Here is a 17729-nt window from a genome sequence, read left to right as displayed (position 1 = left end):
CCAGGAGCTGATGATCTCCTTCGCCTGTGGGTCCCAGGGATTCGACTCCAATTGTCAAGCTTACACAGAAGATACTTTGAGCCACTGAGCCACCTCCCCCCTTCTCCCATTTAGACAAAAATAACCAAACCACATATAGTTTTTATTCCATCTTTTGTCTTTTATTTGCTAAAGTAATTTCAAAAGAGTCATAGATATGTTAGCCACTCTCGCAGACTTCAGTATGCCTCTACTTCAGAAAAGGGAATCATGCTGTATAATCATGAAACCACTACTACGCAAAACAAAGCTATTGATGCTCCTGTTTAATTCATGTACTAGACCACAATCACGTTCTTCTATCTCAAAAGTAATTTTTAATTGATTTGTTTTGATCCAGACTCAGACATGCAGCTGGCTGTTGTACCCCGACGTCTCTTAATAAATGGCAGTCTTTGCTTCCTTTCCTGGGCACCTGCTGGTTCTATAAAACCGTTCTCTGTGAACGGCTCTACATTCTGGTTTGTCTGCGTTCTTGTGGTATCTTTTACTTTAGTTCCTGTTTCCGTTATACTTCCTGAAAGTGGTGTTCAGCTCTGGAGGTTTGGTGAGCTTCAGGTGGATTTGGTTTTTATTTATTTATTTATTTATTTATTTATTTATTTATTTATTTATTTATTTTAATGCTCCACAGCTTGCTTTCTATTTGGTATTACAACACAACTACCCGATGGCTGCATCTCTAGAGATGACAAATGGTTCAGCTTTCAGCTTTCACTTTTAGCACTAGGTACTGAAAATCTTCATCTCCTGTAGTGTATTCTCATCCTTTGCCACACAGACACATGGATTCCACTGGATGAAAATCAACTGGGAGTGCTGGTTCATGCCTACGATCTCAGCACTCAGGAAGTTGAAGTAGAAAGACTGCCACGGGTTCAAGGCTACCTTGAACTACACTGTGAATCCTAAACCAGCATGAAGTACTGAGTGAGATCCTGCCTCAAACAGGGGCGAGGGGAAGGAGACATGGGGCTCACAACCATCTGTAATGGAATCTGACGCCCTCTTCTGGGGTGTCTGAAGACAGCTGCAGGGTACTCACATATATAAAATAAATAAATCTTAAGAAAAAGACACTTCTCAGGAGAAAATATATAAAAGACCAACAGATAAATGAAAGAAAAATATTCAGTGACATTAATGGGCATAATGCAAATCAAAATCACAAAAAGATAGCATCTACTTTAGCTATTTTATAACTGCTAAGTGAGTGCTTGCAAAAGCAGAAAGGAGACCTTTGCAAACTCTTGGTGGGAAAGTAAATTAGTATACAGAACAAAAAGTATTGAGGTTCCCCAACAACTACTGTATGATCCAGCCTTTTCACTATTAGCTATACACTAAAAGGAAATGATGTCAGAATGCCGAGAGTCATCTGCATACCCTTGTCATCTCAAAACTAAGAAATGAAAGCAAACTAAATATCTAAACAAAATGCAGGCAGAAAGACTCAACCTATATGTAGACAAGAACCACTCCATGGGCTGGGATCCCATACTGAACAAAAAGAAGAGCACACGGTGAACACCAGCATTCCCTTCTCTCTGCTTCCTGTGAATGGAATGAGCGATGGGCTGTACAGTCAAACTGAGCTAAAGCCATTGCACCAACAATGAAAATCACCACCCTGTCTTTTCAAGTAAGTATAGATGTTGGATTACAGATATAGCTAGGTTGATAAAGTGCATGCAAAGCGTGGATGAAGAAGTCTTGGGTTTTATCCCCAGTACCCAGTAAACCTGGTTACACAGCTCTCCTTTTGACTGCTGCGCACTGTAAGATGTTTCTCTGGTTAAGAGCAGCGTGGGTCTGTTGGCACCAGGACCTAGGCTAGGCCAATGGGAGCCATTCTGTTTTTTTGTTTGTTTGCTTGTTTTTTGTTTTTTTTTAAGCATTGTTGGTAGTTTAAGAGTTTAATAGGTTTGAAGTACTGGGTTTAAGATAAGAAAGGTGTTCAGGAAGAAAATGAAGGCACATCCCTGAACAAGGGTGTGGACTTCTGAAAAGAGTTGTCCTATTTAGATGTTTCTTTTTCATTTCAGCTACATATAACACCGCTCTGGACATTCTCATGCATAAATGCTGCTATTCATGAGTCTTTGAAATGTCTTTCCAAAAGTAGAGTTAATGGATCAGATGGCATAAATATCTGAAATCTTGTTAAATAATGACCGGAGAGTTTCCAAGAGTCTCACCGACAGCATATAGACTATTATTTTGCTGGATGGCATAGTGCCCACCTGTGGTTCAAACAGGGAGACTAAGGAAAGAACACAATTTGAGGACATGATGGGTTACAAAGCAATACCCTGTCTCAAGAAAAAAAAAATCGTTTTGAGGCATGGTATTGCCAGGATTGGTTTTTCTGTTTGTGGTTTTGGTTTTTTATGTTTTTTCTCAAACTGGTAAGGATGTGGAAACATGGCATGTGGTTTTAACCTATATATTCCTAGTTACTACAAGAAACTGTTGTTTATACAGCATTTGATTTTAAATTTCGGGGAAATACTTGTTCAAGTCCTATACGCAGTCTGCCGAGTTTGTGTTTCATATTAATACAAATAATTTATATATTTTGGATGTTAGTCCTCTACTGATTTCATCTGTTGCAAATATTTTCCCCCACACTATAGCATTTCACTGTTTTACTGTATCAGACCCCCTGGAATTGAGAGTTGCCAGCCACCATATTGGGAACTGAACCAGGTCTCTTTAGAAAAGCAACAAGTGTTGCTACCTGCTGAGACATCTCTCCAGCTCCTGAACACAATGTAATTTTATCGTAATGGAATAAACCAATCTTTTTTATGAATAGTAATTTTGTATTTTATTTTAGCATTTCATCTCTTATTTAGAGGTTTAAAAGGTATTTGCCTATATAAAAATTTGGCTGATAAGAGGAGCAAAGACGGTGGACTGAATATCCTAAAGCCAGCTGGCTTCTTGGTCCAGCTGGGCTGACAGGCCCCAGCCTCCATGTGAAAGTCTGAGGACAATTTCTAGGAGTAAGTTCTCCTTCCGTACTTGGGTCCCAAATATTGACTTCAGGTAGTCGGGCTTAGTTGGAAGCTCCTCCACATGGTGAGTCTTCCCTCCTAGCTGTGATTCCACTTTTTTTTTTTTCCTTTGATGTTTTGAGACAGGGTTTCTCTGTGTAGTCCTGGCTGTCCTGGCACTCACTTTGTAAACCAGGCTGGCCTCGAACTCAGAAATCCGCCTGCCTCTGCCTCCTGAGTGCTGGGATTAAAGGTGTGCGCCACCGCGCCCGGCTGATTCCACTTCTTTTAATAAAAGCACAAACAAGTTTTGCTTCAGTAAAAAGTGATAGCTATTTTGTGGTGAAGTCTTTAATTCGCCTGGAGCTGAGTTTTGCAGGCTTTATTTTAACTCCACCTACTGAAAATTCCAGCATTTTCCCTTTGTAATGTCATCTCTGATGTTTCAAAATTATATACATCCATTTCCTGGCTTTCAGTAGTGTTCCTATTGTCTATCTGCCTATTTTTCTGCCTATTTTCTGCAACATTTTGCTTTAGTTACAGTAGCATGATAAATACTGATAATCATGCAGCGGAAATCCTTTCCTTTATTCTCTTTCAAGGGCAGTATGGCTCTCTGGGTCCTTTTAACAAAACCTATGAACTGTAGAACCAGTTTATCAAGTTTTAGAATATGGTAGAAAACTAATAACTTGCATTGGAGCTACAAATGAATTCAGGATAAATTTGGCCTCTTTACAATCTACAAACACATTTTGTTTCTATTTCTTTTTAGGCTTTTAAAAATATTGTGTTAATAAAATGTATTCTGTATAATATTCAATTGTTTCTAGATTTTTTTTTCTAGGCCTTCTATATTATTGAAGCTATTTTACATAGTATCAAGTTTACATTTTTTTTATTTTGGTTGGTGCAACAACTCGTAGCTGTTTACTAATCCATTATCTTTAGATTATATGAAATTATTTATGCTGAGGGTTATTTTCTGTTCAGCGGTGATCTCTTAGTTTCTTCCTTTTCAATATTTTATTTTTTGTGCTTTGCTGGTTAGTGAATCTAGTACATACTTGAAGCTTTGATAGCAGGCATCCTTGGTTGATTTTTTTTTTTTAAGAGCTGCTGTTTATTTTAAGGAAATTCCCTTCTATTCTTGCTAAAGAGTTGTTTTTCTTTTTTATGAATGGATCCTAATTCTCACAAATTTTACACCTATTGAGAAAGTGATTTTTATTCCTAAACCCATTATGTAGCATATTATTTTACTATTCCACATTCTTGAAGTAAGTGCAAATTGGCCATAAAAAACCTTTTTTAAAAAATTATTACTGGTTTCAGTTTAATATTTTGCTTATACTAACTTTATAAGACTTAGGAAATGTTTTGCTTGTCTATTCATTGACAGAGTTGCAAAAGATTACTTTTTACTCTTTGCGTATGTGCACAAGCCTGTGTGGGGTGGGCACCGTTTATCAGGCTTACTTGCCACAGAAGCTATCTGAACTTCAAACGTTCTTAGTGAGAGCTCCACTTCCACTTCTCGTTGTTTTCTTTTTTGTTTTTATTATTTTACTTATTTACATCCCAAATGTTGTCCCCACCTCCAGGTCCCCGATTGCAATATCCTTGGAGTTTCTTATCAGTGCTGATAATTTCCTAAGAATCTGCCCACTTTCCCCAAATCTTCAAAGGCATTAGAAGGTTGTCCATGTTTTGTTACTTACTGCCTCTACCTTTTCTTTTGTCCCCTATTCCCAAAAGGAGTAATGCCTTAAGGCCCCAAGCTCAAGCACCACCTAGCCTCTGGGGCACCCACAAAACAACTCAGATCAGATATTTCTGAGCATATGACTAGTTAGCCTGGAACCTGAATATACTGTTTGGGGCTGAATGGGTTTCAGAAGGAGTTAGGGTGGGTGTTGTCTTTCACTGACAGAATTACTCTGGGGTGACTACTGTAACTGCCTGGGTTAAAGAAAATGAGCATCCATGGATACTAATAAACCAAATCAAAGCTACCCAGCTAATAGTAGAGCCCAAATTCTAAGACTCAAGGTTGCTTTATTTGTTGAAGGTAGTTTCTGTTGTGTTGTCCTTTGCTTTTTAATGTCTTTCAAGGTAGCCCACTTTAGCCTTGAGAGCTCCCCGATTACATGCTTCAGAATGCTGAGACTCCAGGTGTTAGGCACCATTTCCAGTTGCATTATGGGTGTGTTTTAACAGCCATCCCTGATTCAACAGGTACCAACCAGGTAAGTGAAGCCTAATTCAGTTCTGAAAGAGGTGGAGTGAGCAGTTCATAAGCAGTGCCTCTGGGTTTCATTTCAGTCCTCTGTGCAACTGGCTATATTACCACACACTTAAGCAAGACTGCCACTTATTGACAGCAGCATCACATTACAATATGAAGCCAGTTTTTAAAATTGTAATGCTCAATGTCAATGGTTTGCTAAAGTTAAAACTCAGTGGAGTATACTTGCATAGAAACATCACACGGAGCCCCATAATTGTTCCCAGTTACTTCCAAATGAAAAGTAAAACCAGAAGCTGAGTGTGGTGACACCTGCCTAGAACTCCAACACTGCAGCTAAGGTAGCAGGATTTGGATTGAGGCCAGATTGGTCTATATAGTTTCATGCCAGCCAGGGCTACAAATGCCAAAAATAAGTAAAACTTTTAACAAGTGGTAAGAATATTAGCTGTTATCTCTTTCAATCCTTAAAACAATTCTACGGAGATTTTGCTGTTTTTATTTCTGTAGTGTATTCACTGTAACTCTCAAGAGTCCATTCTTTCCTTCAACCATGAATTCTAAGCTAGCACCCTTACCTACTGCCCCTCCATTAGTATCTCAGTGATGTTTCAGGATTTAAACCATGTAGGCCATCAGCCAAATCTACTCCGTGATCTGATTTTCAACTCCCAAGAGTGTAGAAATTTACATTTAGGTGGCCCAAAAACTCAAAATATCTCACAAAATTCCTGGATAATTGAGTTTCAATTTTCAGCGTCCATATTTTATTCCAATTGTTCATATATGAGAGTTGGATTAGAGCAGTGCTTTCATTTACCTATTGTCTATGACTGCTGTCAAGCCATAGATGAGTATTATGAAAGAGAAATTGTATACCTTTCAATGCCTATTAAATGGCTGTACAGTAAGTTTACCACCAGATGAAGATGACAAGGAACCAAAAAAGGGAGAAGGGGGCAAAACAAGAAAAATCTTTGCCGATTTCTTATCCCACATAGACTCTTGCCCAACCAAACCATAAATGTGAAGTTTTAATTCTTATGAGTCTTAGTTAGGAACATTACCTACTAAGAAGGGTTTTTAGGTAGAATTACAAGCACCATCTTAAGATATGGAAGTCTTAACCAACAAACCCTGCCTCCTGAGTATGTTTAAAGAGAAGTCATTCTTCCAATCAACAAATGTATCCTCTTGAGTCTAGTGTCATGAGGTATTTACTAGGGTGGATTTCAAGATTAGAAAACTGGAGTAGCTCTAGTTATGATTTCCAGTATGACAGACTAGAGGATAGAGAATGAAGTTCAGTACTTTGGCTATGAAACTGAATACCTACTTTCTAACTTGATTCTGCCACTTATTAGTTGGTTAAGTCAACTTCTCTGAACCTCTACTTCCTCATCTGTAATGACTAAAGACGGATTGAGTTGTGGGTAGCTTTGTGATTAGAACTGTGCTACCAACATATACATGTGTTTGAAAAGGATATAAACTGGACAAGGTGTTCTGATTAGATTACTTTGGAAGCAAGACTCTTCTGAGGGTGGTATGATGGCTAAGAGACTAGGATAGTCTTAGCAAACACAAACCAGAAAAGAAGCTATGTTGAGACTGAATAGCTACTCAATAGAGTTATCTTTTGGGGGAAGCCTGTATCCATCTGTGAAGGTGAAGTATGTACATTTCTCATAGAATTGGATCATAACCACATCATTACCTGACTGGGGCAAAAAAAGAGTCCCTAACAAATATTCTATGGAGAATAAGGAGGAGAAAAGCTGTGATACTGAGTTTGCTGGAACAGTAATCAGAAAAATAAACTTTCTATATTATTTTGGAATAAATCTAAACATTTTATAATTTCACATGTACACTTGATGCCCTTTATTAGTCTCGAAGCAAATAACTTTTTTTCCAAGAATGACAATTCGTTATTACTTCAAGTTTTTATTCCAACTCCAAAAAATAGGACTATCTCAAACAATAGCAAACATTCAGCTTTTTTATGGCAATTACTCAAATATACTTGCTGGCCTATGTTTAGTGTTAAATTACCACCTACAGCATTTCAATTGAAAAAAAGTCTCTTAGTATCTTTAGTTATACCTCTTAAGACTGTCTGAGAGGAAATAAACTAATATATGATGCTACTTACTAAAAGGAAAAAAAGGAATATTCTTCATGGCCTTTCATTCATTTCATCAATTAGCACACATAAGGCAGCATCTTTTTCTATAATCTGGTCCCTTCTGTGACCTGAACTTTCTCTTTGTTGTTCATTCTGTCCAGGACAATTGCTGTTATCATCAGTATCCATCGGCTCAGCTTTAACTCTCATCCCTGCTTCTGAATGGGGCAAATCATCGGGCAAAGAAGCCAAGCAATTCTGAATCATTTCAATGACTCGTTCCAGATGTTTCTGAAACCTCTCAGCTGTTTCAAGGCGCTGGCGTTTCTGGACCTCCATCATGACTCTCAAAGTCTCTCTTGCTTGGTGGGGTCGATATTCATTTATAAGATGATGTACATGTACAAAAAGTAGCTTAAGATCTTCTAGCTTTTCTTCTCGTTTTATACTCCCAGGACTTCTTATTAAGATGTCTAAAAGGTCTAAGAAATTAATCAGTATAGACATATTGAGTTTTCTCAGCTCTTTCTTATGATCAAATTGCATAGGATGAAGCCGTTCAATGCCCTGACTTTCTAAAGGGCGAATGATAAGATCATCACATTGGAACTGGTTGCCAAACATCATGTAGCTGTCTTTAATTGGAGGAGGAGGCTTGGGAGCCAAGCCTTCCTGAATATTTTCATCTGTATATTCCTTGATGTACTGCATTGGAGGCGGTGGAAGTGCACTCACTTGCTGTGGTTCACCCATTGTAGACAATCAAGAACCTAAAGAAACAGAGCACGATTCAGAACAGAATCATGAACACCACCTTCCTCCTGCTGCCCCCAATTAGTGACTTCAGAATATGTTCTTCCTTTTTCTGACAGTACACAGTCCAAGACAAGATGATCTTAGATTTTAAAATTAACATTTACAGCAGTGAATAGCTATCAATTATGTTCTAATTAAATATTATGTTAACATCCATGTATTTTCCTTTATTTCCTCAGGGTTTTCAACAGTAGTTAATAAAACAAAAGCTACATCTTTTTCCTCTATAGAGAATGTCTGAGGGAAATGGAAGCTGGGACAGCCCACATTAGCTCTCTATCTACTGGGGCTTGCGGGAAAAATCTTCAGATATAGGCCACATTTCAGTGGAAGACAGGCACCCACAATACCAGTAATGACAAAAACAAAACAATCCTTCCAGAGCACGGAAGACTTGTCAATTTCTCAAAAACAGACCGGGCAAAGTATACTGGGGGGGGGGGGGGGAGAAGAGCAGGGCAGGGTGTGAGGGAGGGAGAGGGTCTTGTGACATTTGTTACTGTGTCATGAAACTTCACTGATGAGAGAAAAAAGTACCAACCTAAGACCAGAGCAGCCTGATCAACACAACTACGATGTTCAGAAGTTCACTGTGGGTTCAGACCATATTATCTTCAAGTTTCCTGATAGGAAATACACCTTGAAAATTGAGAACGTGTTGACCACCCAAGACAACAGGTGTGCTAACTCACCCGATAGGGACAGATGATCCTGGCAAAGAGAAAATAAAGCAAAGCTTTATGAAGATCTGACGGTGGGGGGGAGAACAAAAAACAAAAAAACTTCCTTGTTAGGCTAATGGGATAGAGCAAGGAAGGTACAGAAAGTTGCACACCAAAGACTCTGCCTTCCAAAAGGTTTGCCCTTTGTCTACTTTGTGATAGCACCACAATTATGATTCTAACATTCAAGTGTAAAGACAGGTTCTGTAACTCACAGTGGACAATGGCAAGGTCATTTTTACTGCAGAATCACCGTTTAAACTACTTAGTCACTGACTCCCAGGTACCATGACTTCTTCACAATACTGCTCTGGTCCTACGGCCTGCTGTGTCCTGACTCTTAACTGTATTCACCCACGACTGCAGGTTTTTATCAGATAGTTTGTTTAACTGAATCAGACTTAAAAATGCTGAATTGTTATGTTTATTGCAGTGAAGATAACAGAAGTGAGAGCCTTGTTGCCCTAATATCTCTAACTATACACCCAAGTCGAGATATGCAAACTTTGTCTATGAAGGAAATTCTGAGAACACAAAACAGTATCACTTAGAAACCCTACTATTTTTTTGATCTCTTCAAGTCTTTCTCACCTGTTAAAGAGCACTCTTGCTGCCTGCCAGACTTCACGTGATGGTGAAGTAAGATCTGCTCTGCTTGTTTAGAAAAGGATGCTAGCACTAAGGACTCACATATTCTAGGTAATCTGACAAATGTAAAGCATACAAAGTGGAAAAACAAGCAGCAGAGTCCACCACAGGTTTGGCAGAGGACTTTATTTACTGTTATTTTTAAACATTTTTTTAAAAAGACCTAAACTGGGCATGATGGTTCCCGCTGTAGTCATGATGGGTCATGCTGTAGTCCCTGTGACTGAGAAGCTCGATAGCTCTAAGTTCAAGGCCAGTTTGGACTACACAGTGAGGCTGGGCCAGCCGGTGCTAAAGATCCATCTTTAAAAACTAAGTAAATATTTTTAAAATATATAAAAGTGGGAGTAAGATATGGTAGTGGTCTGTGAGGTATTAGAGGAGTGTGGAAGCGGGTATGATCAAAACACATGTGTGTTTGTGTGTGTGTGTATAAAATTCTCAAAGAACAAACATATTCTGAGAACTAAGGAAAAAGGGTCTGTATTTAGGGTGCTTTTATATGGTACATGATATACTATTTTTTCATGTCTGACTCCTTTTGGTAGGCATATGTTGGAACCTACTCTGGAAAAGAACATTTATATGCAAATGTCATATGCCTTATTTATTATTCTTTCCCATAATCAAACTACATATGGTATCTATTAATCTCATGTCGTTCACTTTCCTTTTTACTGTACAGTGGTCTCCAAACCCAAACACTTAAAACTCTCTTTACATCTTGACAAAAATCACCATTGTTGCTGGGCAGTGGTGGCGCACGCCTTTAATCCCAGCACTTGGGAGGCAGAGGCAGGTGAATTTCTGAGTTCGAGGCCAGCCTGGTCTACAGAGTGAGTTCCAGGACAGCCAAGGCTACGCAGAGAAATTCTGTCTCAAAAAAACAAACAAACAAACAACTATAACAAAACACCGTTGTTAAATTTCATATTTCAAATATTTTCCAAGGTTTCTGAAGGAAGCCACATCTTACAGTATAGTAGAGTTAGTATAGTACAGTTTTCTTAACACATTAGCAATTTTTACATCTTTTCTACATAAATTTAAAACCTAAATCCCAACATATATGGTCAAAATAACCTTTGCTTTTTCCAATTTAAGTACATTATACAATGAGAAGATTCTTGAGTGCTTTCTCACACTGATGTACACTGCCAATACCTTAAATCTGAGGGAAGCAACTCCAAATTCTTCAGATTGTCTAACTGTTAGAGCTAATTCAGGGTGTATATACCTAGAACACGAAAGTCTACTTGTAGCCACTTCAAGTCAACACCTGGCCTAAATTTCATCCCCCGAAGGCTTTTGAAGTTGGGGATCTGCGCTTCCCTTAGCCACACCCACACTAAACCCGCAGTTTCCCGAAGGTTTTTAGTAAGTGACAGATCCGCATCCTCACTCCAATCATCAGGACGGTACGACTACTCCCAATTTGACTATAGAGACAAGAAGCCAATTCCCAACGTGCAGAAGGGGGTGAATTGTACAACGGGAATCCGCATTAGTTTTTTCGGGCGCAAGTGCAAACCCCCGTAACTTGGGCATCCCGCGTTAGAGCGGGCCACCTTACAGAAACCGCCCATTACCGGTTCAAACTGAACTTTTCAAAGCCGCTGGAGGTCGTGACTCGCTAACACTAACAAGATCCAGTGTCTCGTGGGTGCTTTTTTTTTTGGGAGGGGGGGGGTCCGCAAGCTCAGACACTTGGCTCACTTTGTCCCCGTGACTGGGTCCCCGCGGAAAGTCTGGTACAGGATGAATCCGGCTCCGACCCAGGCTCTCGCTCCCCTCCCCCAGCCCCCGCGCTCCCAGGCGGCTACTGTCACTTTACCAATGGCGACAGGGCAGGCTAAGACCACGACATTATAAAAGCCCGTGGCGTGGGGACGAGAACTCGGACCTCCCAACCTCCCGTCTGGCTTGTCGTCCGGAGAGAGCGGTACTCGGTGTACCTTCGGCCGGCCGCCTGCCTCAGGCCCCGGGGAGGCTTCGCGGAGGAACCGGGAGGAAGGCTAGCCCGGGCGTCCCAGGCTGTCCCGCGCCGGACTTCGGCGCTCCACGCCGGGAGAGACGCAACCGCGGGGGCGGAGAGACAGACTTAGGCTGCGGTCGCCAACCGCCGCCGCCCGCTCACCTCAGCTCTTTCTTGCTTTTCCGGTAGTGACTTTTCCTCAGCGCAGCGGAAGCACAAGTTCCGGTTGCCTTCTCAGGAAGAAGCCTCTGACGCGGGCCTCTCATTGGCTACCAAGGCTGTCCTATAGCAGGTCCTACTCCCGCCCTAAAGATGTTGCACATGCGCACTTTCGCATCTCCTGCTTCTCTCGGGAAAGATCCGCTGTCTGGTTTCTTGGTCAGGTCAGGAGAATACTTCTTCGTACTTTTTGTTAGTAGAAGAAAGTACTCTCTAGTAATTCCATTCCTTGCAGCCCCCACTTTTATACGAGACTTTTAAAATTAAATACTTGCCTTATGTAAAAGTCAGAAAATACAGATAAGCAATATATTTAAAAATTATACTAATGTAATCATCAAAAATGTTTTTTAAAAGCAAGATTGTACTCTATGATATATTCATATATATGGAGATATTTGTGAACATGATTAAGAATAACATCCTAAACCTTCATTTTCCCCCTTCCATTCACTTTTATTTTCATTTAGGAATTCAAAGATGTCTATAACAATCCTTCCACAAATTGACAAGTGAAAAAAACTTAATATAATTTTTTAAAATGGAGGGAGTGGGTAATTTCACTGTGTAGCCCAGGCTGGCTTCAGATGTCTCTTCCCAGCCTCTGGAAAGCCAGAGGTATAGAAATGAGCCATCAGGACTAGCAAGAAATATTTCCATTTTGGCCTTTCCCTGAGGGAGAGGAGGAGGGGGAGGGAGGAGAGAGAGAAGAGTTGTTAACAGATGATATGGGAGTCGTAAGATGCAGTGTTGCAAACTAAAAGTAAGATAAACAGCTCTGCTTCACAAACAAGAATGTCTCAGTTTCTTCCTTTAAATATGTGGAGCATTGCAGGCATAAAAACAAAAGAAGAGTCTACTCACTACCAACTTCCATAGTTATATGAGCCCCATCATTTTGTCTCTAGTCTGGTATGAACCTCTAAAAGGTAAGGGCTCTTCGTTTTTTCCTATACCCACAGATTTATTATCTTACTGAAAGTGTACTAGGGGTTATTACACTGATAGAATGAATGTGTGTATGCACATGGATATATATGTATATATGACTTATCCGAGTGACTTACAAGATGCAGTTCAAGTAGTCCAGCAATGGCTGTCTCAGCCCTGAAAGGCTGAGAATCCTGTAGTTGCTCAGTCTAAGAGGCTGGATGTCTCAACAGACCCCCACCTGGCATTGGAGACCTGGAAGATTCCTGGAGAGCCACAGGTCTTCAGTCCATGTTGGAATCCCAAAGAAGTTTGGTTCTAATACTGGCAAAGGAATGGCACAGCAGTGGTACAGATGAAGTTGCCAGTGAGTGTTAGAGCAAGCAACCAAAGAGCAGTTTCCTTTCTTCATGTCCTTTTATCTGGGCAGCCACAAGAAAATGCCACTCAGTCTTTCTGCTTCTAAAGATTAGCCATCACCCAAAGATAAGTTCATGGGTGGAGAGCTTGCCTAGAATAATACATATAAGACAACCCCAGTACTACATAAGGGATAGCCATGTCATGTTAGGGACTGGTTAAAAATACAGTTTAATGAATACTTTGTTTTGTCTATTATTGACTGTACTTGCAAGATCTGAATGTTAAAGACCCAAATGTAACCTCAGTGCATGGAGGGTAAAAACAGAAGGATCTGAAATTCAGAAACTCAAGGTCATTCCGGCTACATAGTTTAAAGTCAGCTTAGGCTGTGAGAATTTGGAGGGGTAGCTTTTAAAATCAACTTCCATATCAATATTTGGATTCAGATGGTCTCTGGTTCCAATTAAGAGCTGCCCCTTTCTAACTACCAATGTCTTTTAATTGGTTTGTAATCTTTGCATTGTTTCCCCCATCAATGTTCTTTTTAAACAACTCCATCCATTTTTAACATGCCTGAATCAAGTGTTCCCCTGACTCCACTGTGTTCTGCACCAGAGACTTGCAGTTCTCATTGTACCCAATCTGGCTCAGTACTTGGCATATTTGGTATAGATCACCCCAGGACTTAGAGCTATGAAGCTACTTCTCAGTCAGAAGCCATCCATATGACACAGGTAATACCATTCATTCAGATCCTGGAACCCCCTCACCTCTGTACTTCAGACTCTACTCTGAACTTCAGCTTTATCCAAATGCATTACATCTGTTTGCAAAAGGTGTCCCCTTCTTCCAGTACTCCACTGAATCCACTATACCAACCTCTTGCATTGGATTTATTTTACAGCGTTTCAGATATAAGAAATTTGCTACCACACCCACTACTCTGTTGTCATTCATTCTTACCTCAATTTCTGCAAAGCCTCCCAAATGGTTTCTTTGCTTCACTTTTGTCCCCCCTTAATCTTCTTCCCACACTGTTATGACATAGAAGATTTGACTCTGTTCAAAATTCTCCAAGGCAGTTTCTGTCACATATAAAATAAAATCGAATAACCCTACCATGGACTATAGAAAGCTCTACAAAATGATGGTCCCCCAAACCTTTCAACATATACAAAGCATCCTTCATAGTGTTTGCCTACAACTGAAGTCATCTTGATGTAGCATGTTTACTCTATTGTATTCTCCATCGGATACAAGTTGATGAGGGTAGAAATGCTTCCCATTTCATTCATGGCTGTATTGTCAGCACCTAGAACAATGTCTGAGATGGGCAAGTGTTCAAGAACTGTTTGGTAAGTAAATAGCGAAATGAATATAACTGTCTCCTGTACTGCAAGGGGATATTTCCTAGTCCCTAGCCAATACTTGAAAGCACAGATAGTTCCTAACCCTGTAGATACTAAGTTTTATTATACCCACCTATAATAAGGTTTAATTTATAAATAAGTACTGGAAAATGAGCCACTATAATAACAAAATAGAATAATTATGAAAACATACTGTAATAAAATTTTGTAAGTGTGGTCTCTGTCTATGTATCATATCATTAATTCGAGTAAAGGAAATACTTCATGACCTTTCATTGACATATGCAAATAACCAGATTGAGACCTCTCACACTTTGGGGCCACAATTAAGTAAAAGAAAGATTACTTGAGCACAAACACAGCAATAATGTAACAAAATCTGATAATATATGGTATCTACTAAGAGGCTACAGGACAGCTACATATAATAGCATCTATACTCTGGACAAGGGGGTAATTCACAACTTTGACAAACCAGACTGGATACTCTGTACCATTCTCTTCAAACTGATGAACCCTTTAAAACACGATTTAAAAGTTTATGCATGCAATTTTCCACTTGGTATCTTTGCATCATATTTGGCCATGAGCAATTGAAAGCAACCCCTTAGATAAATGAGAACTAGTATATGGTCATCAGTTTCAAATAGAGCTTTCATGTGACTTTACTAGAGAGACAGCGTCTGCATAGCCATAGCTCTGCAGCGTGACTTTCCTCTCAGGGTTTGCTATCATAATCTCCGGATTGTGAGCATCTCAGTTCATACTTGAGTTTTTGTTTTTGTTTTTGCACTCATTTTTTTTCATCCTGAGATAAAATTCTGGATGTGGCCCAAAGTGCCAGTGTCTTACAGCTAGTGAGTGACATCATTGAGGTAGAATGTCAGCCTCTTGAGTCTCATTTTGGTGGTCTTTTCAGTAAAATACAAAGTAACGGTGCCTAAGAAATCCATACCATGATCGGAGCTGGTGGAAATATGGCTGTAATAAACACTTATTTTTTATGTAATATTTACTGCATTTGCAAAATCTGAATGGAAAATTTAAACCTTAAATTTAACAATGAATACATCTATACAATACATCTTTATGATGTCTCTCCACCATGCCAGGCACTGTTTTAGAAGGATAAAGACATATATCCAGCCTTCCAACAGAGAGACATAGACAAACAGGATGCAAACATAAGAACCTCGAATAGTGATAAAGGCTGTGGGGACAAAATAATGCACATGTGTGATGATGGTGTGGGCTCAGGCCAGCTGCTTTGCAGAGGGCACTTAGGGGAGGGACAGATGCTGACTTTGGCAATCAGCTGTGAATATGGAAAGAGGTGAATGTTGCAGGGGTAATGGAAACAGCAATTGGAACAAGACCGAGGTCTCCATGATGGTCTTGAGTTAAGAGTCTGAAAGGAACCTAGTGCACACTCCCTATAAAACGCACATCCATGCCCTCTCCCCACGCACAGGAGCGGGTGACTGTAATGTTAACACCTTTGGGTTGTAATGGCTCTGCGTCTCAGCTTGCCCTGGTTAACTGTGCTTTTGCTTTGCCATCCTGACTGATGAGCAGCAGTTGAATTTGTCATTACTTGGTGTTAAGGGATCTTTCCTTTAGTTATTTGCTGTATGCATCTTGAAAAACTGCTTGAGTTTTTTCACTCAATTAAAAAAAATGGCTTGCCTTCTCTGTTGGAGTTGTGTGAGTACACACACATAAACACACACTCACATACATGCTAAGTATGATAAATTATTTACTGAATATATGTGTCATAAATATTATTTAGAACTTGTGGCTGGTCTTTTAACTTTTCCTAATAGTATCTTTTAGACAGCAAGGGTTTTTAGCTTCAGTAAGGTCCTATCAATTCCTATTTTTTAAGATTTATTTTTATTACTTATGTGTACGGGTGCTTGCCTACATGTATGTAAGCACACCACATGCATGCCTGGTGCCCACAGAGGCCAGAAGAGGGTTTTGGATCCTCTGGGATTAGAAATACAGATGGTTGTGAGTCACCACATGGGAATCAAACCCAGGTCGCCTGCCTGCAAGAACAACATGTGCTCTTAACCACTGAGCATCTCTCCAGCCGATCATTTATTTTCTTGCATGGCTCCTACTCTGTGCATCCTAGTCAAGAACCTATGCTTATCCAACCATTGTAAGGGGATTTTATGATTTTAAGATTTGCATTGAGATTTATAACTTTGGACAGATTTATTTCCATTCATAGTTTAGGTAAGAATCAAGGTTCCATTTGTTTGTTTGTTTGGTTGGATTTTTGTGTTTAGAAATCTAATTTTTCTCAGCACCTCAGAATCTCACTGATTCTGCTGGTATTGTGGTACCATTGATAGAAAGCAGGTTCATAAATAATAATCTGTGGCTTGTTTGTAAGTTATATTGTATTTCTGGCCTGTTAATCTGTCTCAGTAGAAGAATTAGAAGCTAGCTAGCAAATGAAATTAGTTGTGGCCAGCATCTGTTTATTCATATCTTGCAATATATACTATATATAGTAACATATAGTGTGTATATATGTATGCGTGCATTTTATGTATACATATATATACATTCATATATATGTTTATGTAGTCCATATAATATATGTATAAATATAATATAAAAATAAAAAGTATATATCTATATCTACATAGATATAGATATATATATACACATATAATTTAAAGGATTCACTTCCAGTGAAAATTGTTGCTTAAGGGGTTTTCTTATGAAATATACAGTATAGCTTCAATCCATAATAATCATTTTTTGGTTTTGTTGCTGTTGCTTTATTGGTGTAAACAAACTTATCACTGACCTAAGAACAGAGACCTGGTACAGCCTGGTACAGAGGGGCAGTTTGCTTTGCTCCTTACATTGTCTTACCAGCAGGGGGCAGCAGTAACTAGATCAGCTAAGTTCAGGCCTTGTGGCTTCTGTGCTCATCTCTCCCACAGTCTCCCACTTTCCATCTGTCTTACACAGCCCTGCCAGGCTGCAGTGTGCTTAGTGTTGACGTGTTATTTCTCACCTTCTATTCGGATAACCAGGATCTCTGGGTCTCGCCAATGTCTATCCAATAATAGACCTCAGGCACCCATCTCACAGAGAAGTCATTTCCTAGCTTTTTGCTTCCAAATGCAGGAACTGGAATGTGCTAGATGCTTCAGTGCCACCATCATGGCTGCTGTGTTGCCTTTTCACCTCGCTCCCCTGTTTTTATTAAGCTGTAATTGTAATTGTGCACCCGCTTTATT

At 39.6% G+C, this 17729-nt stretch overlaps 1 protein-coding gene across 8 annotated transcripts; it reads right to left on the bottom strand.

Annotated features, from left to right (window-relative positions):
- Window positions 1–6028: 6028 nt before the first annotated feature.
- Med7 (mediator complex subunit 7) lies at window positions 6029–11814 on the bottom strand. Of its 8 annotated transcripts, none has more exons than XM_006533933.4 (4): window positions 11559–11814; window positions 8926–8944; window positions 8775–8856; window positions 7142–8187 (listed from the first exon to the last, which is right to left on the bottom strand). In XM_006533933.4, exon 4 carries the CDS (start codon window positions 8168–8170, stop codon window positions 7469–7471), a length of 702 nt encoding a protein of 233 aa, XP_006533996.1. In that variant the 5' UTR covers window positions 8171–8187; window positions 8775–8856; window positions 8926–8944; window positions 11559–11814; the 3' UTR covers window positions 7142–7468. The 8 variants fall into 8 exon arrangements, with proteins under 8 accessions (NP_001098000.1, NP_079702.3, NP_001098027.1 ...); XM_006533934.4 differs by having other exon boundaries at window positions 11741–11806; NM_001104530.1 differs by having other exon boundaries at window positions 6029–8187; window positions 8775–8944; window positions 11741–11803.
- Window positions 11815–17729: the final 5915 nt, after the last annotated feature.

This window comes from Mus musculus, chromosome 11 (assembly GCF_000001635.26).
Source record: "Mus musculus strain C57BL/6J chromosome 11, GRCm38.p6 C57BL/6J".
NCBI classification, from domain to species: Eukaryota; Metazoa; Chordata; class Mammalia; order Rodentia; family Muridae; genus Mus; species Mus musculus.
This window is presented reverse-complemented; position numbering and strand designations above follow the sequence as displayed.

Coding starts and splice junctions, on each gene's coding strand:
- Med7 (XM_006533931.4), bottom strand. CDS start 8,170: ATGGGTGAACCACAGCAAGTGAGTGCACTTCCACCGCCTCCAATGCAG.